The sequence below is a fragment of the Melanerpes formicivorus genome, unplaced genomic scaffold (genome assembly GCF_026170545.1).
Source record: "Melanerpes formicivorus ecotype bairdi unplaced genomic scaffold, bMelFor1.0.p_v2 SCAF_8, whole genome shotgun sequence".
In the NCBI taxonomy this organism is placed as follows: Eukaryota; Metazoa; Chordata; class Aves; order Piciformes; family Picidae; genus Melanerpes; species Melanerpes formicivorus.
The window spans coordinates 13,813,842-13,836,354 of NW_027142360.1; the positions used below are offsets into that span (position 1 = coordinate 13,813,842).

Genomic DNA, 22,513 nt, shown 5'->3' on the forward strand with positions numbered 1-22,513 from the left:
ACACTATAGCAGCTCCTCAAACTGCCAGCCCCAGGGATGGGCAGCAGTTTAGCACCTGCTCCACCATGATGGGCACTCAGTTCCCCAGGGAGCCACCTGAAGCTGTTAAACTTGGTTTTGATAAATCACCAAACAGTGGCTAGGAAGCAGTGTCTTTTACAGTTCTCAGCCAAGGCAAGAGGTAAACCAAAGACCTAGTTCGTGGAGGAATTTCCCCTGCAAGAACAGGAGCTGTTGGATATTGGCACTGCCTGGCTCCACATTAAAGGCAGACTAACTCTCAGACTGCAGCACTTGATGCAGCATGGCAAATTGCTGGGGAGAGGGAGGATACTGCTCTCTTATGGGATTTGATGGGTAAATTTTGGCTGTATTTTGTTACAGCATTAGACTTCTCTGTTGGGTATCTTCTCCTAGAAATGTTTAAGTTTATTTTTGTTTGTGTTCTGTCTTACACAGCTAAAAAAAAAGTTTCAAATAGGACAAATTGTCTTGTTCCAGGGAGGAGGTCTGATCTGGGGAGTGAAAACAGCTTGCTACTTGGAGAGCCATCCACAAAAAAAACCAAAGTTCTATGGACAGTTCCCTACACTGTGCCCCACAAGACATAATATGAAGAAAAGATGCTGGCCTCAGGATATGAGAGTTTCCTTGTTAAGTGGCTTTGGTGTGTGGTGTTTGGTTTGGTTTTTTTTCAGCCTCTAGGGTTTATGTGCCCAGGTGCCTGGTCTGCTGGCTGCTGCTCCTTTGAGTCTGATGGGAAGAGAGGCAAGTGCCTGGGGTATTCCCTTCTGTTTGAAAGAAAGGGGAATCATGTGCATCTTCCTAACAGTCTTTAATAGCTGGTGCTGTAGAAGAGTCTATTTTAATCAGGCATATTTGTGTTTTGCATGTCACTGGCAACAAGTAGGGAAGAAATGCTTGTGGAAGAGCCAACGTGCCTGCACACCATTCAGGCAACATCAGTTCTGGATGCACATTGGGAAGTTCTTGTAGCAACTGAATAGTGAGTTACAGAGGGATGCTTAGAAAAATGAGTTGACACTGTGTGATCTGTACATCTTGTGAAATTGAATCAGTGCTGCTATTATTAAAACATCTCTTTGGGTAATGGCTGCTTTGGCAGGCTGGTCATGATGAATAATTCTAAACTGGGTGTAGGATACAAATCTTGGTAGGAAGGGACTTTAAAAGCACCAGGAATTTTGCTGCTTGGAAATGGGACATGGCTTATTCCAATTTCTAGCCAGAGAGATGAAGCGTGGATTGGACACTTTTAGGTTCTCAATTAAAAGGTCATCATCACATCATCAGGAGCTCCAGACTCACCACATCATCAGCTCTTTTTCCAAAGAGAGTCACTCTTGTCCAAAGGACAACTTGGAAATGCCTATAGGAGATGATAAAAGTGGTAAGTGAGACCTGAGCCAAGAATCATTTTGCTGTCAAGGCTTAAAAAACCAAAAAACCCCTTTTTGGTTAAGAAACAATAGGAAATGGCAATCTTTTGACAGACAACTCACAAGATGAGATTTATGAAGCTCTGTAGAAAGAGGAGACGATGGGAATTATTCTTACATTTACACCTTGATTTATTACCACATCTTGGGCTGCAAGCCTGAGTCTGATTTATTAACTACTGTCCCTTTCTTATGCAGGGTGGTAAACCAGCTGTAGAAAGCTGAAAACACATTGAGCTGCATGTCCTGTCTTTTCAGACTGTTTCATGTATTCATTTTGATCTATAAACAAACATCTCTCAGGTCTCCTAAATAGTTTTGTTTTTTTTTTCTGCTTAAGTTCCCAGAACAGACCACCACCGGTGGTCATTAAAGCTTATTTATGCTACTTTCATGCATGGATTAAAAAAAGCTCCCATTCACTGCTGATTTTATTTAGTTAGATCCTGTGCCTTGTGGTGGGCATTGAATTGGAGTGACAATTTTGGCACCAGAAACCAAAAAAGTAAAAAGTGGGACTGCAGAGAGCAGTTGGATGCCTGAATCTTTTGCAGTACCATAAGGAAGGGGTTAACCTGTTCTTGGCTGTATGATATTGATTGAGGCCCAGGCAAAGAAAATACAGCTGTGAATAGTTACAAGTATTCCCTAGTAGCTGGCTGGGTTCTTTTGCTATGTTCCTTTTTGCTTTATTTTATTTCCCCCCTTCTTTTTTTCTTTTGGTAAGTCCTTGAGCTGGGACTCTGGAGGTATGCTCTGTTTCACAGGAGGAAGGTCACTGGTTGCTCTAGGTCTCAGCTCCCCAGCTGAGAATGATGCTTTCTCCCTCCTCTGCTTTTTCCGACATGCTTGCTTATATCACTAGCTGCGTAACATCGACTCCGCCCGATTGTGTGCTGATCATGAGGTGTCCAGCTCTCAGCTGGGGCCTCTAGACACCACTACAAATAACAAATATGATTTTTCTCTTTATGCTTGTCTCCTTCAACTCCATCCATGCTGCAGTACTCATGAGGTAAGCTGAACAGCTAAAGGAGAACAACAAGGGTGGAAAGAAAGGTCCAGCAGGTATGAAAAGTTGTAAAATGGATTTTGAGCCAGTCCTGCTGGCTGAAGGTCTCATGCAAAGGTGCTGAGCCTGTCCTTTAAGTCAAAAGGGTGAACAAAAAGCAGCTTTGTGTGTTTCTTTTGCGCTAAGCACATTGTGAATATTCTTAAGCATTGCCACAAGGATTAACATCTCTGCATTTTAATGTGCCTGGTGCCGGAATGTAGCTGGAAAGCAGAGCAGGCAGGAATGGTCTCTCCAGGCAGTGGGCTCTGCTAGGTGTCTCTTTGAAGTGCTATTCAATAGCTTCCTGTTACTTATTCTTTTACTAATGGTTTTTAAGAAGTTTATTTATTTTCCCCCTCTCTTTCACCAGCTTCTGGAACAAATCCTGATAGGTTTCACATTTCTGAAATGTCCGAGACTGGGCTGTTTTATCTCCAAATGCTTTTGCTTGTCAGTAGTATTAAAAAAAGGGCATGTGGACAGAAGTATGGAGTTTGTTATTTACTTTGGATCATTAACCTGGTCTGTATATTTGATTTGATCTCCCCTTTTTTCTGTTCCTCCCCCTCTCTCTGTGTAATTTCAGAGCCTGCGAAGAGACACTGTCTTGCGCTGCTTTGGGATCCCAGCAAGAAATGGGAGTCTGATGGATTGTAAATGCACCTGCTGTCTTTAAACACCAGCCAAACAGATAAGTGCACTTTTAATTATCTCATAGCAGCATCTTAGACCTAGCTGTGCACAGCATCTCTTTCCAATTCAGTTTCAATTTGGTGAGCCCTGTCTTTCACCATTTCAAATGAATGCTCTGTGTTTCTCCTTTCAGCTCAGAAATACCAAATGATACCAGTAAAATACCAGACAATATTGGTATTCATGTGAGCTAATTAGTTAGTATCTGAAGGAACTGCAGCTGATGTCTTGGGGAGCTCCTGGGGTCATTCCTCACCCCTCTGGAGCCACTGTCTCCAGCAGCCCTGGGAGATTTTGGGACTCGGGAGCAGCTCTGCGGGACCAGACTAGGCTCATATGATCCATATGAGCCTTAAGTAGTCTTCTGGGACTCATTAGAGGTTTAATAACTAAACTTGGCTGTTTTGATTGAGAAGATGCTTGTACAGGCTTTGTGTGATCTCAGAGAAACTACCTAATGCTGCTGGCAGAAGAAGGTTTTCTGCATGTGCTATTCATATGTATGAGGAGAAAGTGATAACTCCTGCTTTCCCCTGCCATTTTCCAGGTGGGAAAAGAGCCAGGGAGGGGGGAGAGAAACCATTAGTTGTACTGACTTTATACAGGGCATACAAAGATGTGTTGTGGGTAAATGGTAATAAGAATTGTCTGCCCAAAGTTATGGGGATGTTTATATCTATGGGTGAAAATACAGACTGTAAAACCCCAAGTTTCTGGCTGCTTAGATCTTAGAGAGATGACTGGTGCCTGCTCTTAGACTCCAGATCTGTCTTGTCTGCTCTACCAGGATTAATTAGCAGTGTAAAATGTCTGCTTTGCTGTTAAAAAAACTCCAAACTGTGGTAACTGATGTGAATTTGTCTTGCTTACTGAAGTGGAAGGTGAGTTTCTTGGTGAAGATGCCAGCTTAGGACTGAGAGAGACTGGAGAGAGAAGATCGTGAGGTAGAAGGTTACTGTGGTACAAGAAAACTGGATCTAGGTCAACTCATGTTATCCTGGGAATGTCTAAGGTTCTCTCTTTTTCTGGGAAAAGCTTCACTCCTGCTGTAATTACCAAGACAGTTTTTATATTAATAGAAGAAATGATATGTCAGATATTAATGACTGTGCTCTGTCTTATGATTGTAAACAGAACTTATGCCTGGCTCTTCAATACTCTGATAGCAAAATGGCTTGACAGTATATTAAGAAACACTCATCAAATTAAGCTCTAGTGAGAAAATTAGGCTTTGTTCATTCAGCAAGGGTAGACAGGACTTACACTTTTTAAACTTCTCTGTGTCCTCAACAGAGCTCTTTTGCTCCTCAAAAAAAAAAAAAAAAGAGTAAGTTTTATAAACTCAGAGGACTTTAAAATCTCTCCTCAAGATTATTAGGCTTTCGACTTGAATTCTGCTTTGTGCCGGCATGCTGTTATCAGTGTTCCTGCAAATTGCATTCCATTAAATTAACCCTAACCTGGCTAGTTCCAGTCTGGGCATCAAAGCTCAATTAGGAAATCATATGTATGGCTCACAACATGCAATGCTCCATGCTCCTTGCCAGAAGGGGTATAAAAAACATACAGCCCCTCTCAGGAGCTGTACTGATGTGAGAGAGGATGCTAAACATGGCGTATCCACTTGTGGTTTGGTTGATGCATCCAGCAGGTAAGCAGAATAGATTCCACAGATCTTGATAGGTTTCTGACAAAAATCTTGCCTGGAAGGAAGAGCCTTGAATCCCTAACTCTTTCCTCATCTTACAGGTGAGCCTTGGCAATACTTGGGGAACCAGAGCTCCTGAATGCACGACTTTTCGCTGGGAATAGAAGAAAGCCATGGGAAAAGACAAGAAAGGAGATGAGGCTGTCTTCCTGAGGAAAAAGATAACTTTGTTGAGGGCTTTCTCGCTCCTCATTGGCAGCATGGTTGGCAGCGGCATCTTTATCTCCCCTACGGGAGTACTGAAAAACTCTGGCAGCGTGGGTTTCTCCCTGCTTGTCTGGTTTGCTTGTGGGCTCCTCTCAATGTTTGGTGAGTGCTGAGCTTTGTCAGTTTTTGCTTAAGCATCTGGGAGATGAAGGAAGCCAGAGCATTTTTACGTATACAGAGTTGGGAGAAGAAATAAACCAAAAATTCCCTGTTCCTGCTGCAACAGAAACAAAGGTTTAGGAATCTGGGGGTGTGGGAGGGGGGTCACTTGGAGTCTTTATTTCAATTGATTCATCTGGGGTGACTGAGAAAATCCCCACACTTGTCTGTGAATATGAAATCATGTCCAAGCCCAGGGCAGATGGAGATAGCATTGTCTCTGCCTCAAAAGCTACAGGAAAATTAGGGGGTTCATTCTATAAGGCAGAAGGGAGATGTATGCATCAAAAAGGCATCTGTGAGTCTGAGGGCTGTGCGAGGCTTTTCCTAGACACTGTGAAAAGGGCAGAAAGCGACAGTCTTAATGAGCTGTAAGGGATCCCCTTTCTGTCAGTGAGGATACAGAAGCGCTAGAGCAGATTGCCTGGGAAGCTGCAGAGTAGCCACCAGCTAGGGACGGATGTCTGGGTGACTGTCAGAAATGGTTTGGATATGTCTAATGCTGCCTTGGAGCAGGAGGAGGAGTGGATCAGTTCAGCCCTGCTTTCTGTGCATTGTCATTTGGCTTGGTTTCTGGCATTTAATACCAGAATTTTCTCACCGAGCACTGACTTTTGATGACAGTATCACTCTAGTTCTTCTGAAATAATGTAGGTCTAAAGGTTATGATGGCTGAAATGTGTGGCTTTTAGTTACCTTTGTGAACTGCATCATCATCTCCAAAAATGCTCTAAAAGTGTGGCTTGGAGAAGCTCATCTCTGGGGAGAAATTTGATGCTTGTTTCAGTGGGTGACTTTAAAGTTGTTCTTCTGGCAAAGCTTAAAAGGGGAAAAAAAAACCCAAACACCACATCAAAACCTGAAGCAAACAAACCCCAACTGTCCAACCAAAAAATAAACAAGGAAGGAGAAATATTCCATTTGGAAAAAAACACTTCAGCAGTGTGACATGTACACAGTAGTTTAGAAATGAAGACATTCAATAGTAATATGGCAGCAAGTGGGGCTCTTGCTCCCAGCATGTGTGTACCACTATTTCACATCATAGTCTGTGTGGTTGTTTGGTGAACTGTCCACTTTTTATTAAAGAAAATTTTAGATGATAATGTAAGCACAGTGTTTCTTCTCACTGCTCAGAGCATTAAATGATCATGTGTGCTGATCACATAGCCCAAGCTCTGCACTTGGAAAGGTTTCTCTCTCTGTTGCACCCTTTGATAGACTCTGCTGGAAGGGCCTTGGGAGACCCTTTATCAAGTTACTGTATTTTGTAGCCAGATTTGTTGATTTGTTCTTCCCTTTTATCATCTTGATGACCTCTCCTGATCATTTCTATGACACTTTTCAGGCAGTACCTTAAAAAGACCTGCTTTCTTTTATGCCTTTTCTATTTTAAAGTATGGTATTTATGCAAGTCCCATAGCATGAGTTCAGCAAAGCACTTAAATGCATGCTTGAAGCATGTAGGGAGACCCAGTGGAATAAATGAGACAAAGTGTCTGCCTATATTTAACACTGAGCAGGGATTCTGCACAAATTTGCCAACACAGAGGCAGGAAAAATTGATGTCCTTACCACCTGCATGACTGGAAGGATTACCACTGGACTTGGAGGCATGGCCATATCACAACTGGATTCCTCTGGGCTCTCCCTGCACAGCTGCCTGAGCTGAGCAAAGTAGACAGTACAGCTAAAGATGGCCACCCTACAGGGTAACATCTCAACAACACTCAGCTGTTGTGCTGAGTGATATATTTTGGTGAACAAAAGATGTTTAATCTAGCAAATTAATCCACTGTAGGCAGAACTTCAGATTTGTGCTTAGACATGTTCAAATGGCATGATGAATTGCTCTAGAGAGAAAACACAGACGGGAGTTTTTTGGCACAAGTGGAGGAATAAAAGTTTCTGTTCATTTGCTTGAGAATTTTAAGCTGCCTTCTCTGGTCTGCCTCTCCCAGGGTTTCTTGCTCTGCCCCAGTGCAGGGGCAGGGAAGTGTGGAGGTGCTTGTCAAGGCTGGAACAGGCAGTCCCCAAGTCTGTCAGTGCACTTGTACAGGAACATGTGAGAAGAGGCCAAGTAAGCCTCTGAATCCTGAGCTCAGGATGCTTCCCTTGCTCTGCATGACCAGGACCGTGTTTTCCTCCTGTGGCAGGTCTTCCCTCTCAGAAAAGATGTCCTTCCATCCCCTGTGTCCAGTGTCTTCTAATGAAGGAAGCAATTTGTGTGAAGGTGCAAGATAAGAAAATGTAATTGGAAAGACCAGTTCAGCAATGGCTTGCCAGCTGAGCTGCTGTAACTACCTTGTAAGCATCATTTCACCAGTCTGTGAGAAGTAAGAACCCAAACCTCCTGAACACTTTCAGAGGAGACCTCTGTAGCACACAAAAATAGCAGAGTGGTTTTGCTAAACTCCTTTTTTTCTTCTTTGAATTCACTACTTATTTTCAACAGGTTCATTCAACCCCTGAAAATTCACACAGAAAAGAGGAAACTCATGGGATGATTTTTTTTTTCAGTACATTTCTATCTGAACTCTTCCAGGTGCCTTGTCTTATGCAGAGCTTGGAACAAGAATCACCAAATCTGGAGGACACTATATCTACATTTTGGAGACACTAGGGCCCCTGCCAAGTTTCTTATTCCTGTGGGCAGAGTTTTTTGCTATCAGGTAAAAGGTTTTGTTTGTTTGCCTTTTTCTGGGTCCTGAGATGATTTAAGAAAAATAAAACCTGAAGTTACAGTGCCAGTTAACAGTCCAGACAGTTTGTATGGGAAAGAATTGAAACAATCTGAACAACCTCTAAAGGTGTTGGGTGCTAAAAGGAAGAAGGCATAAGGAGTAAATTGTTACACATGCTCCGTGTCATCTGTACTTGAAGAGTCTCTCTCTTCTCTCCTGGCAGCTTGTATCCTCCAAGAGTGTTTTTAAGAGATTGACAATGCATGCCAGATTTATTTCAGATCTTCTGTTTTCGTTGTGAAACAGTTTTGGCTTCTCTTGTGGAGACAACTTTCTGGCTTAGCCCTGAATTAAATAAATAATATTTTAGAAAATGGTAACTTGCTTCTGTTTTTAACGCTAAAAAGAAAGCCCTCACCTCTCAGTAACCTGTGTCCTCCATGTAAACCGAGATGAAAGAGGACATATGAACCACACTGCATTGCTCAGTATCTCAATCTCAATTTTTTGCTTTCAAGTTGGAAATTAATCCCTTTGCATCATGTGATTTTTAACCTATTCACTGGGAAAAACTTATGGAAAAGATTCCACAAACATTTACCATCTACAGTGATGAGAGGTGAGATGTGAGAACAGGATTAAGCTGGGTGGGGAAACATCTCCCTGCCTGAGCTTTGTGCAGTTTTACGTTACGATGCTTTTTTTGGCTGTCCACAGACCAGTTTGTGCTTGGTTTCCCCTCCCAGGCCTGCCAACAGTGCTGTGGTTTCTCTGGCTTTTGGACGCTACTTGCTGGAACCATTTTTTGCCCCTTGTGCAGCCCCTGTCCCTGCTGTGAAGCTGGTGTCTCTCCTCGGGTACTGTGAGTACTAACTTTTATGGGACTGCTGATCTTGGAGCCTCTCTGTCCCAAATCGGGGACACTTAGAGGATGTCATCCTCTGAGATTACTGTGGAATCAGGGCCCCATCTTACCTCCTTGGCCACTCAGAACTTCCTGATCCAAGGCACTGGTTTGTGGCTACTGTATTCTTCATAAGGGCAATGGGTTTCTTTGTTTGCCAGCTAGAGCCCTATGTTGAGGGCATTGTGCTGTATAATTGTGCAAATGCAACCTGGATTGAGGAGTGTAAGGCTCAAGGTTTTGGACTCCTTACCTGATGTACTCAGCCCATGAAGCTGTCCTGGCTGCTCTGGGCTGGTGTATGCTGGCACAGGGTCCACGTGAAAAGTGGTTGCTAAGATGTCCCTGCAGACTCGCAGCTTTTCCCCAGGCAGGCATGGATCACCTGACAGGAACCAGGCTCCTGGTCTCTCCTGGGAGCATAACTCAGCTCCCCCTTCAAACACTGTATGCTGGGCCACACCTGTAGTGGGGTTTTTTGCCGTCTCTTACCCAGAACATTCACTCAGTAAAGATGCAGGCTTCTCCCCTGCATCCCCAGAGCAGGGTGCTGCTGTATTTTTTCCTGCAGCATGGGCTGCAACTGTAGCTGTGTGGTCTCCTCTCCAGACATGGTCCTCAGCCTCAATTCCTGGAGTGTCACCTGGAGCGCCCGGCTGCAGACAGCTCTCTCTGTTGTCAAACTCCTGGCTCTTGCACTTATCATCGTACCAGGGATGATGCTGCTGGCCCAGGGTAGGTGTGCTGCTACGTGGTTGAGGGAGGGTGATTGCTATACTCACCTGTCACAGGTTCTATTGGTCCCTAGTGACAAGTGCAGTACTCTTTCAGCTGTCAGAAGCTTTCTCTGCCTGTGTGCTGGATGTGAGCAGGCTGGCACTAAGCTGTGGCACTGCACTGGGCTGATGCACCTGGTTTAGCTGTGCTTTCTCCAAAACTAACTGAACCTCAGTGCCTAAGGCTGTGTGAGCTTACCCAGGGTCATACAAACACCACCTTTGGCAGACAGCCTGGTTTTGGTATCAGACTTGCATTTTTCAGTATGGCTCAAAATCCCTCCAAACCAGCACAGATCTGATAGACAACGGGGACGTTTGACAGCATCCTGTGGTGGCCCAAGCCAGGTACAGCTGTGTAATGGGTTACCAGTCCTCAGCTGAGTTGTCATAACTGCACCTCTAACCTTTATGTGGCTTAAGCTTATGTTTTTTGTTTCTCAGTTGAGCTGCATAATAACTTGGTAAACTTACAGTGGACTTGTGCAGGATTACACACTCACATCCGGGGTGGGGGGAGAAGAAAATTGCACTAGTAGTACCTTCTGAGAATGATACAAGATTGTTTGCTTTAATCCAAGCCTCAGTTCTTAGAAAACTCTAAGGCATTCCCACTCAAGCAATGAAGCCTGTTACTTCTTTTAGCTACTACCTTCCTCTGCAGAGAAGAGAACGCAGGCAGTAGGCCACATATTCATACCTCTTTCCGATGTCTGGAGCTGGCTCCTCTGAACATCTAAAGATGCATTGAACTGAAGGATCGCCCTGCAGCTAGACACCCCAAGCCATTATTGCTAGGAATGCCTTCAAATGACAATCTGGTGCCCTGGCACTCATCCTTCAGTGAGGAGGATAAGTGCTAGTGACATCTGGAAGGAGAATTCACCATGAGACCCCAATATGACAGGTTGTATTTAATGTGACTCATGGGGGACTCTAAATCACTCATTAATGTATTGCAGACAATAAATCCTTCTAATGCATCATCACCCCTCAGCAATCAGCTTGGAACATAAAAAGCCTACTCCAGTAGGCCCCCTCCCATATTTTGGCTTAGTTTTATTTGAATCTATTTTCCCTTTGACTGACTTTTTGTGCTTAAAATATCAGGTTTCTGCCTTTAAATGAGTTTGCCTGATTCCTCTGCCTCATTTTACTCTTTTTGGTTATGCTCTTGTCCTTTCCTCTGCCATTACCTACCTTTTGGCTTAGGTTTGTTTTGGAGACCTGCTGGGGGAATGTTTCAAACCCAAATGCCTACATCCCATCACAGAGCTCTCTGCAGAGGAGAAAGGGTCTGGCTTTCTCCATGCGCTCTGCGCCATCTCATTCCTTGCCTGGCCAAGGCAAAAGTCTCCATTTTTAAAGAGACTTTGACATGGAGAACTGAAATACAGATGTGGGACCAAACCTTGGGTCACTCGAATGTGAAAATTATTAGAATTAATTATTTGGTTGCCTTTTTTTAATTAGTCTGCCGTTGAGAGAGATGCCACTAGGTGTTTCTGCCTTCCATAGGGTTTTTTGGAGGCTGATACATATGGTTCAAATAAAAATATCCCAACTTTCATTGTTTGATTGTCTGGGGTGGGTTTTTTGTGTATTTCAAACAGAGAACTTTTGGGAAAGTGAGGGAAGTTGGTAAAATGAGATTTGTATCTGTGCCACCTCTGCTTTTCAGTTTTTATTTGCTTTACCCTCAGTGTCTTCAGTTCCTCCTCCTGCAGGTGAGCTGCTGTGGCTTGTAGAGGTGGCGGGCAGGATGTGTGCCCAGAGGTGGGGACTAGGCTGGTGCTTCTGCTCCTTCCTCTGCTGTGGTTCCCATGCTCCAGCCAGCATGGGGCTGGGGTCAGCACTCCAGTAGCGGGATCAGGAGGGAGCACAGCACGAGCTGAATTAGCCGCCTCGCTGGCTGCACCACATCAAAGAGTGTATGTCCAGCTGCTCAGTGGGGGAAGAGAGGGATCAGCTTGGCAAATTAATTTTGGGCCTAAAGAAAGGAGAGGACAGCTTGGGTCCTCTTGTCTCCATGATCTCCTGTTCCCACAACAGGCTCTATGTGAAACAGAACCAGCTGCTGCTGTGGCCCTTCCTGAAATGTCTCTTGCAGCTGGCTGGGGAACAAATGTATTCTTTCACTGTTTGAGGCAAGTGTGTCAGCACAGCACTGCAAGTTAAAGCAATGAAACAAATCTGAATACCTGTCTCCAAGGAAGTCATGTTCTTCCCATGTCTGGGCAAGAGGGAGAACAGGTATTTTCCTGGAGGAAGGAAGCCCATCTGTGATATTTCCCTGCTCCACATCTGTTGTTTCTTCTGCAGGCCACACTGAAAACTTCCAGGACGCTTTTGACAGACAGTCTCTGGTATTGCATAAGCTGCCCCTGGCGTTTTATGCAGGCATGTTCGCATATTCAGGCTGGTAGGTGTGACGAGAAGATGCTTCATGGGCAACAGCCTGGTGTTCAAGACATGGATCAAACTCTCTCCATTTCTCTTCACACTGCACAGGTTTCAGACCAGTTTTGTGCGTGAAGAGTTGGTCAGACCTGAACGGTAAGGCTGGGAAGAAGTAGTCTTGGGTTACCAGCCTCTGGAGTACTGCACCTTTTCCAAATGCAGTATGGGAGGGAATAAGTTAACCAATTCCAGCTGCAATGTGCAGTAATACTGTGCATGACAAGGGATTGCAGCTTGTCTTTGTGTGCCTCTTTTTTTGTTGTTTATTTGTAGAAATATCCCCCTGGCTGTCATTGTGTCTGTGATTACAGTAATTGTAGGCTACACGCTCACCAACGTCTCCTATTACACGGTCCTGGGAAGGCAAGATGTTCTGGCCTCTCCTGCTGTGGCTGTGGTGAGTTGTCACCCCTACCGTTGCCTTTCTTCAGTGTGGTCAGTGTATGCTGAAGGTGGCCATGGCAAGTGTTTTGGCAATGGTTTTCCTATAAACTGCTTTATTGCTTTTTCATTGCTTTGGATTATTGGGCAACATTAATTGCTTTTAATCTTGCCTAAAAGATACTGATGAAAAGCCCTGCAAATGACAGTAGAAAAGGCAAGATTTATGAGTGCATTTCACTCCTTCAATGAAGGTAGCTTTCTTTCTTTTGAATCTGATGTCTAGAGATTACCACATGTTCCTAAAGTCATGCTTGCTGTTCCTCCAGAGCTTTGTTCAGCGAGCCTTCAAAAGCCTGATATCTGTGGTCCCTGTCCTTGTTGCACTGTCCTGCTTTGGAACCATGAATGGAGGGATCCTCACGTTTTCAAGGTCACACCCCTAAGAATTTATTATTCTTTTGACTTACTGCATTGGAGGGAAGCACCAGTGACCTATACAACTGCTCACCCACATGATGGCATTTTAGCTGCTCTTATGGGAAAAAACAAGGCCTTTGACTCCCAGGATGTCAATTACTGGGCAAGCCCCATTGGCTAAGAGTCAATCCTATTTCTGGCCAGGTCCAGATTTAGTATCTAGGTCTGATCAGAATGAATGATTTTCATCATCTTCTCCCTCCTTCAGTTTAAATTCCTGGGTTAAAGTGAAATGTCAATGTTTTGGGTGAACTGGAGGCTTTGTTGACACTGGCAGCTGCTCAGTGAGATCAAGACTTCTATTGCTGGGTTCATCCAGCTGCTCTGCTGCAGGGCACAGGATGCCTCTGTTGTAAGCATCTTTGTCCAAAAGGCAAACTCTCCCTTGAGGACTTTGCTTTGAGGTCAGAGAAATGTTACTGGGGACAGGCTATTCCTAATGCAATAGATAAGGCTCAGTGAGTCTTATTATAGCAATAAGAACAGCTTTGTTCCATGGAAAAAATATCTGGCTAGCTTCACTGGCTACTAAACATTATGTCCTTATGGTAGCCTTAAAATTGGAGAGGAGGGCAGAGCTGTAGAAGCAGCATGTTGTGCCGGTCCTGAGGAGCTGAATCAATCCTCTGGAGTGGTTCTGTTTCACGGCTTTGACTGCAAAAGGAAAAATCAGTTGATATGAAAGGGATGCTTCATAGCACAAAAGCTAATGTGTTATTTGGTCCACTACCCTCAAGCCATGTATTAAATACAGGTGCAGAGAATCATCCTTGTCAGCTCCTCTAGATAGTGGGGTTGTTTTTTTTGAGGTTGAGAAGTCCCTGGACAGCACAGAGGTTCTGTATCTCCCTATTGCCTTTCTCTCCCCTATGCTGGCATCATTAACATAATCACTGCAAGAAAGCCATATAAACAGCACGGGGGCCTCCCTGGCTGCTGCCCAGCCACACCCCTGTAAAACCACAGAGACAGCAATAAAAACAGTTTTACACTCCTGCCCCAGCTGCTTTGGGCCCTACTCCAGCCCAGCTGATGCTCTGGCATGGTTTGTGGATGTTACATTTATAAAATTGGATGCAATGCCTTCTCCCTAATTGCTCATTCATGGGCCAAAAGAGGGATGGAGGTAGGGAGCTCTGCTGTCATTTTGTAGCTGGTCTTGTGTGTATCTGGCCTCTTGGCAGTATGCCAAACTCTCTCTCTATAAACTATATATATATTTAACAGCTAGCCACAGGACTGAAAAATCCTCTATTATTTGAGGAAATTGCAGTTACATACACACACACACATATATATGTGTGTGTGTGTATAAATATACAGACATCAAGACTGACAATCCCTTTTCATAAACTTGTCAGCCTCTCATGAAGAATTGAAAGTTTGTGTCTCTTTCCCTTCCTAGTGGAAAGATTAATCCTTTCTCTGATGGCAAGAAACTTCCTTGCTTCTGTTTCCAGAAGCATGCTTCATTCATGGTCACTTTGGAATTGCCTGAAGGTTTCTCCTAACGGGCCACCCGAGGGCACTCTGCCAGTGGCCTTGCTGGTGGGCTCTGCACTATGTTGAACTAACTGGTTCAACTGGACATGTAGGGCAACTCAAGACTGGATTTTTCTTCCCAATGTCCAAAAAGTGTGGCTAAAGGTAGAAATGCATCCTTGAGTAGCAAACCTGCACAGGGTGAGGTGCAGCATGCTTTGTGGCCTCAGATATATCCAAGGACTGGTCTTCTCATTTCTAGTCTGGATGTGGGATGCGAATGCATTGGGCTCCCTGTGTTTTTCTAGGACTCTGTTTGTGGCTTCTAGGGAAGGACAGTGGCCTCCTCTCTTCTCCATGATCCACATTCGAAGGCATACACCTCTTCCCTCTGTCATGTTAATGGTAAGGAGATCTGGCTGTGTGACACACCCTGGATAAGCTGAGGAGATTTAAAGAGTGTTGAGAGACTAAGTCAGCCTCTGAAAAATGAAGTGGAATACTGGATATGACTGTGAAGTATTATGTCTCCTTGTGCCAGCAGTGGTATTCAAACCTGCCACCTCAAAGTCCTTGCCTTATGATCTTGGACATATATTTTAAGTGTACTGTCCCTCCTCTCTGTCATAGTTACTACATGATATTGTCCTATGAAATCACCTTTGCCAGGCTTTGGTTAACTGAAAAACTGGGATTCCTAGGTATAGGGGAAATGCAGGACATGAGCATTTGCAGATACTCTTGGTGGCTGTGTTTTAGGGTATTTTTTTGTTTTTAAATTGTGTGTGGGGGGGTTTGTTTGTGTGTTTTGTTTTTTTTTGTTTTTCCTGACAATGATACAGCTCCATCCTAACTGTGATGCAGTGCCCCTTGCAACTTGCTTGTCCTGCTAAAAACTATCTTTGCAGATAGCCTTTGTACTGACAATGCAGGCATTTGGATCATGCATTTTTAGTTACTCTGCCTAGCACATAAAGCATCAAAGATGCTGTTGATGTTGAAAGAATTGCTCCTTTCTGTAGCACATCATAATCATGCATTTAGGCCCCTTGCCTTCAATATTTGACACTGTTTTATAAGGCTTTTTGACCTCTGAAATGTTTGGGCTGTGAAGAAGCTGCCTGTGATTGCAAGGGAGCTGGAAGAGATGATCCACATTACTCTGTCTAGTCAGAAGGTTGTAGTAAGGCTTTAATGACTTTGTTTCATCTTCACAATGCTCAGTTCCCTTTGGTTACTGCCATGGTGTGTGTTGGAGATATCTACCATCTGTTGAACTTCTTCAGCTTTTCCCGATGGCTCTTCATAGGATTAGCCACCCTCGGACTCATCATCCATCGCCACCGTCACCCAGAGCTGCACAGCCCCTTCAAGGTAATGCATGGCATTCCCAGCAGCCAGGGATACACAGGCTTCTGGTTTCTCTCTCTTATTTGCCAATAACTAGAGCATTACATGGCTGTGGCTGCCTTTGGGCTCTGAGGGGTCTTGATCACAATTGCTCAGTAAGGCATGTGGGGAGTTCCTGAAACTGGTTGAGGTACCCAAAGAGCTAGATGTGGTAAATCCTCTAAAGCCAGTTCTCTGTGGTGTCAGCCATCATATCTTTAACATGGCAGCCTGCTCCAGGAGACAAAGTTCAGGCTGGGAACTGGGAGATGTGCAGAGGGCATTTCCCACACCCATTTCTCATGGGCTGCAAGGAGGAACCCTTGCCTAGGTGTTATTTCAGTGGTAGGTAAGTCTCAGTTGTGGCTGAGAAGCAGGAGGGTGTCAGAGTTGGGGAGAAATAGCATGGCTGGAGGGATCCTGGGGGCAAACCTGACTTGAGAGAATCATCTCCTGACACAAAAACATTGTAGAGTGTAAAGCAGCTTGTATGCAATTGTTGCTACCCAGAATGGGCACAGAGCATGTATCCATACCAAGTATAGGACCCTTGTCCTCTCTTGCCTTTTCCTAGTCTCCAGCTAGGCCCTTCTGGTGGACTCTCTTACACTGCTGGGTGCTAGGATCCTCCTCAGCAGAGGAAGCTGGAGTTGGTGCTGGAGCAGCTTTTTTGTGCTCAGGGCACCTTCTCCACTGCCAGATAACGTGCAGAAGGCGTTTGGCTGGAGCAGCCTCCAAGCATGCACAGTTTGTTCCTGTCTCTAGTCACGCCTGCCTGATGTCTCCAGCCAGCTCCTGAAGAGACCTCTGAGGCCACAGGCACTGGGCAGATGATCAACAAATAGCTCGGGACAGAAACACTTCCCGGGGCTCCCAGGGCTCCTCCCAGAGCTGTGCGAAGCCTGATTTGAACTTTGAGATGATTTTTCTTCTGGGTCTTTGCTGGAGACAGTGTGTTTAGCCAGGGACCTTGAAGTTTCCCAGTTTGTTGAGCGGCTGCACACGTGCACTCACCCAGAAACAGAGTTCAAATGTTTGTTTGTCTCGGGGCGGGGATTTATTAGTGGGTGGCATTGGTGATGTTTTCAGTTGCTGAGGTTTGACCCTAGGTGATCCTACTTTGGCAGGTCTGGCTGGACTTTGATCTCTGGAGGCAGAAGTCCCTTTCAACTTCTAACATTCTGTGATTTTTAATTATTTTTTTTTTTTCTTTTTACAAGATTCACAGTTCCTAAAGGCTGAGTAAGTGAGGGAGGAAAATGCTGTGCTTTTGGTCGGTTTGGATGACTTTTTATTTGGCCAACTCCCCAGTTTTTACAACCGCTCGAAACCCAAAGCTCAGTTATCTACGAGAGGAAAGGGCTCCTGGCAGGTGGTGTGAGCATGTGCTGCCCTCTAGTGGCCAGATACAGGTCGTCTTCTGCCACGATTTTACGGAGAACAAACCATAAAATCCGTGTCGTCATGCCGGTGCTTCTTCGCCCCTATAATGTTTTGTGTTAAAATTAGTAAGAGAACACTGGGAAGAGGAGGAAGTCGTCCACTCATGCACCTCTTGGGCAGATATTTGGCCTGAGTGTGTGTATACAGGACAGGGGGTGCTCTGGCTGGAAAGACAGCAAGAGCACATAAGCTCAGTGGCTGGATGGCTGCCATCACTACAGCAACTAGATCTCTTCTGGTTTGGTCAGCATCATTTCTGTTACTGAAAAAGAGATTGTCACCTTAGATGAAAGCAGCAGGTCCTTCATTCTCTCAGCCATGGTGAGCAGTAACTTGGCTGAGGTTGGATTCAAAGACTGACATAATGTTTCACAGTTGTTAGTATTTATTACAATTTTCTGATTTAGTCTCCAAATAACCCAAATGAAATGACTCACCCAATAAGGTAGGGATGAAGTGCTGACTGTTTCTTTGGTCTTTCACCAGAGTGGTGTTGAAGCTTGTGCTCTTGCTGGAGGTGCTATGGAGATAGGGGGTCTGCAAGTCCTATTCTGTAAATCTCAGGCAAGCTGGAAGCACATCAAAATGAGTTATGAATGCTATAGCCAAAGAACAGTTTGATTTCAAAATGCTGCTTCTGCTTTGGCTTCAGATTTTCCACAAAGAGTTGCCGCAGCTGGCAAGTAGGTACAGGACAAGTGCATGCACAGGAGCAGTCCATTCAAGAGCAGTGGTATATAGAAGACTTCTCCCTCTGCTTGGTTTCCAGTTGCAAGTGAGGTTTGATGCACATTGCATATAGGAGGCATGCCCCTCACAGGGCACGTTGGGCTCTGAAGATGGTACAAGCCAATTTTTATTCTCTGCATCCTACTGCAACTGCTTGTACAGAAACAGTGTGCAGGACAGCTGTCTGATTTTTCTCATCTTTAAGGCAGAGAAGTGAGTATAGCATGTGCTGGCATGTGTGGAAGCTCGTTTGCTACAGCCATCAGTCTTGTCTGAGAGTCTTCTGTGCTCTTTTACCCAGGTTCCCCTGTTTGTTCCTGTCTCTTTTACCATCATCTGCCTCTTCACAGTGGCAATGTCTTTCTACTCAGACCCTGTGAGCATTGGCTTTGGATGCATGGTGGTTTTAAGTGGTTTCCCAGTCTACTACCTCATAATCCATAGGCAGATGTCAAGCCGTTGTCGCAGCCTCTTTTGTAAGTATGTGTCTGAATTTCAGTATTGTGGACCTAAACACACTCAGGATGGGGCTGCTGGGTTGTTTACTCTTCTCCAATGCAAATTGCTCCATGACCTCATGAAACCTAAATCAAGAACCTGAGCACTCTTTCAATAGCTTTCCCAAGATGCCACAGCCAAAGAGACAGGGTAGGCTGTCCTGCCAGTGGTTGGCAGCTGGGCACAGACTGTCTGCCTGGCTTGTGAATGTAATAAGCCATCTTGCTGCTTTGTTTCTAAAGAGATGAGACTGAGTTCTACCAACAGGGGGAACAGGAGGGTCACTTTCACACCTCAGCCCTGGGGTTTCTACTAAACTTTAGTTAGAATCAAATTTGGCCAATACTGAGCATCAAGATCAAAAGTTTGGATGGAGAAAATATACTTGCCAAAAGGCAAAGGAGAGGACGGGTAAAAGAAGGTGGCCCTGCCTGAAGGCTATCTGTTTGGTGAAGAAGCCAAGATGGTTTTGGGCACAGATGTGGGTGTGTAAATTAAATAAGTCTTCACTCTAAGTAATGTCTAAGACAGTTTTCCTTTGTTTGTAGCACTGGTGGCACAATGATTTCCTCAGAAACAGGAGCCCAGTTTTTAGTTTAATTAATAATTTAAGTTAAGAATCTTGTTTTATTTTGATGTTATACTGAGGTGCACCAGTAACCACTGAATAGAAGAAAACATAGAGTAAAAAAGGAAACAGAGTGATCTGCTAATGAAGTACTCCAGCCACCACTGCTGATGCTCTGATTTTCAACCATATCTCTGGATTTCCTCCAAACTAAGCTTTCTTCCCTTTTCCTCCCCCTTTCAGATTCTCTTACACACAAACTACAGTTACTGCTGGAAGTAGTCCAACAAGAAATCAAGACTTACTGAGAAAACTTATTGAGCACTTACAGAAGAGAAAAGCTGCTTACTCCATTTCTGACACCTTTGACTCTACCAAAAACAGGCTGTGCTCTTATTTGTTTTTAATTGCTGAAAATGAAGATGAGCCTGAGCCAAAGCCTTTCTGCAAGTGTTCCTAAATTTGCCAATCCTGATTAGGATAAGCACGTTGCATGTGTTTCTGCCCTGTTTGTTTCTAGCAGAACAATCTACTTCTCTGAAACAAGCTTGCTTTTCCTGCAGTGTCTTTAAAACCAAGATCCTAATTTTGCAGCCTAGCCCAGTTCTCAGTCAATTTGGGGGTGTGGGTGTGTGTAACACTTCTCCTATGGAGAAACACTAAGAGAGCTGGGGTCATTCATCCTGAAGAAGGCTCCAGGGAAGCCTTATTGAAGCCTTGTGGTATATAGGGGAGGCCTTTAAGAAAGAGGGGGCCAAACTTTTTAGCAGTGACTGTTTCGACAGGACAAGGGGTAATGGTTTTAAACTGAAAGAGGATGGCTTTAATCTAGATATAAGGGAGAAACTTTTTACAATGAGGCTTTCAAAACACAGGAACAGGTTGCCCAGAGAGGTGGTAGAAGCCTCATCCTTAGAAATATTCAAGGCCAGGTTAGAAAGGGCTCTGAGCAACCTGATCTAGTTAGAGATGTCTCTGCTCACTGCAGAGGGGTTGGACTAGGTGACCTCTAAAGGTCCCTTCTGACCCAAACCATTCTATTATTCTATTATATGCATATATATATATATATATGCACACATGTACATTATTTTTTTGTTTCCTAACTTGGCATATAGAGAAACAGATGAAGAGAGCATGTAGCAGCATATGGAAGCCAAATGCAGTTTGCAAACTGTTGTAGTAGCCCTGCTGTGGACAAACATTAGGAAGTGGAAAGGGTGAAGATAGCAAGTAAGAAACAAGGTAGCTGAATTGGAAAGAAGGACATGGGGATAAAACTTCATTCATCAGAAAGTCCACATTCAGGTTAATTAGACTATATTTGAAACCCCTTGAAATTCAAATGTCAGCAGAGTTTTGCTTTAATTATTGTGTAAGCAGAATAAGTTTGTTTTACTTTGTAATAGTATTTGAGATTTGAATTGTATTTTTCTGAAATGACATTTAAAAATCTACAAAAACATAAAAAATCAGCTAAATATCAACAGGAATGTGATAAAACCACATCCTGATCCTCCCCCTGACTCCCCAGCCCCGCTCTTCAGCTGGTGTTGCCAGTGAGGTTGAAAATTCAGCTTGTGGCCCCACTCCAGGGAAATACAATTTCTCCTTTAGTTAGACAAGACCACTGATGAGGCTCAGGCAGATGCATGAACAAGTGTGTGTTTTGATGCTGTAAGAAAATGTGGACGACTTCATGACAGAGGTTTAACTTCAAATTTGCAATTAAATGACTTGCTGAATCGATGTGTAAATGCTCAGTTGACCTATGGACATCACAAATATTTCTGTTATTGCATTTCTTTGGTTTACATTACTAATGTAGCAATGCTATATCCAGGTAAAACAGCAATTAGCTATCTCCAATTGCTTAATTGCTAATCTTTTCCTCAAAGCAGTATGCTGAGGCTCCTCTAACGATGGCTGGAGGCAGGAATAGCACAATGTGGAGCCAGTTTTAATCTTTTTCATCAAGCATTTATGTACATAGTGTCAAATCAAAATGCCATTTACAAACCCAATGCAATACAGTGAAACTTGGTTTGGTTTATTTTGTTGTGTTTTTATTTAATTGTGGTTTTTTTGGGGGGTGTGTGTGTTTGGTTTGTTTGTTTTTTCAGAGCAGTTGAGAATTACTATTCTCATTATGACTGCTTTCCATTCCTGTGCTAAACTAAGCTGAGATAGCAGCAGCTCGGTTGCAGGGCTCCTATCCCACTTTTCTCCCATAGTTTGATCTACAAGCTGCTGGACATTGTCCAACAGGGAATCCAGTCTTACTGGGAAAATCATCACAGCCCACAAAAGTTACCAGCTTTAAACAACAGAGTGATAGCAAGAGAGATCTGGAAATGTTTCCAGGCTCTCAGGCATGGATCAGTCCCACCTTGGGCTGTGCTTTGCTGAAGCCGTACCCCTTAGCACACCTTCCTGCAGTACCCCATGGACAGACCCCTGCAGAAGACCCTGCAGAACCAAGGGAGCCTTATTACCCTAACATGGCCTGAGCCCCCCCCACTCCCTTACATACTGGTCTGGGAGATTTTCCACATCTTGAGGTAGAACCATGAGGTGCTCCTAGCCTGGTCCCGTGCTGCAGGACCCTTATGAACACAGTGCACCCATGCTGTAGCAATAGTACTCATGCATCAAACCTTGGAGTGGTCTGAAATTACAACAGAGCTGCTGCATGCCTTCAGATAGGCTCACAGAAAGGGTAAACCATCACTTTTATTTATCCATGTTCTCTCAAGAGGAAAAGGGAACAAGAGTTGAAATTCCTGGTGGGCAGATAAATGCTGGACTATGCTTTCTTTGTAAGTGTTAAATCATTTGCCACAAGGAGTGAAGCCACACAGCCTGTGCAGGAATATGATTTAGTAGGGCTGTATACCTGATATGTCTTAGAGCAGACATCCTATTCTGGAAATGCAGACAGATACAGTACCACAGTTACACTGACAGCCATAAGTCAGAGTTTCAATAGCTCCACAGATGACAGTGCAATGAAAGTGATAAAACCAAAAACTATTATGTTCAGCAGGTATCACTTTACAGTAAGCTCATTTCCAGTCTGTGGTGAGTTTGTTGGGGTGTTTTTTTAGAGAGGATGGTATGCTACTCCCAGCAAAGCTATGTAAATACTTCCTCCCAAGCCAGAATGTTTTTCCTAGAGCTGATATATTGTGCCTTCTAAAGCTCTTCAGTTCAGAAGAGTATTTTACTAGAGAATTCACTGGTGAAACGAACCTGAAAAACCAACCTGTGAGACCTGATGCGATAAATCTCATCAGTCACAGGGAAGCATAAAAGTTGTGCAGCTGTGGAGATGAGAATCAGAGGTCAAAAGCCAGTCAAGAAAGGCCAGGCAGGGAAACAAAAAACTTTACCTTCATAATCATGTTGGTGCTGTTTGGGTATTTTATTTTATTTTAT

General features: G+C 44.1%; 1 protein-coding gene across 4 annotated transcripts; it reads left to right on the plus strand.

Moving 5' to 3' along the window:
* Positions 1 to 2,225: 2,225 nt before the first annotated feature.
* Positions 2,226 to 21,128, plus strand: LOC137442972 (cystine/glutamate transporter-like). 4 transcript variants are annotated; one of them, XM_068142209.1, is made up of 14 exons: positions 2,226 to 2,475; positions 3,101 to 3,205; positions 4,955 to 5,224; positions 7,827 to 7,953; positions 8,712 to 8,827; positions 9,479 to 9,604; positions 11,968 to 12,067; positions 12,157 to 12,201; positions 12,379 to 12,502; positions 12,816 to 12,919; positions 14,757 to 14,853; positions 15,673 to 15,822; positions 18,311 to 18,489; positions 19,319 to 21,128. In XM_068142209.1, exons 3-14 carry the CDS (start codon positions 5,029 to 5,031, stop codon positions 19,533 to 19,535), a joined length of 1,581 nt encoding a protein of 526 aa, XP_067998310.1. In that variant the 5' UTR covers positions 2,226 to 2,475; positions 3,101 to 3,205; positions 4,955 to 5,028; the 3' UTR covers positions 19,536 to 21,128. The 4 variants fall into 4 exon arrangements, with proteins under 4 accessions (XP_067998310.1, XP_067998308.1, XP_067998311.1 ...); XM_068142207.1 differs by having other exon boundaries at positions 3,101 to 5,224; XM_068142210.1 differs by having other exon boundaries at positions 2,228 to 2,475; positions 3,101 to 5,224; positions 18,311 to 18,485; positions 19,319 to 19,464.
* The last annotated feature ends 1,385 nt before the right edge of the window (positions 21,129 to 22,513 follow it).

Bases quoted from the DNA above. Each gene is read 5' to 3' on its own strand.
- LOC137442972 (XM_068142207.1), top strand. From the start codon at position 5,029: ATGGGAAAAGACAAGAAAGGAGATGAGGCTGTCTTCCTGAGGAAAAAG. The intron at 12,068-12,156 runs GTAGGTGTGACG...CACACTGCACAG, and splicing joins ATGTTCGCATATTCAGGCTG to GTTTCAGACCAGTTTTGTGC. The intron at 12,503-12,815 runs GTGAGTTGTCAC...CTGTTCCTCCAG, and splicing joins CCTCTCCTGCTGTGGCTGTG to AGCTTTGTTCAGCGAGCCTT.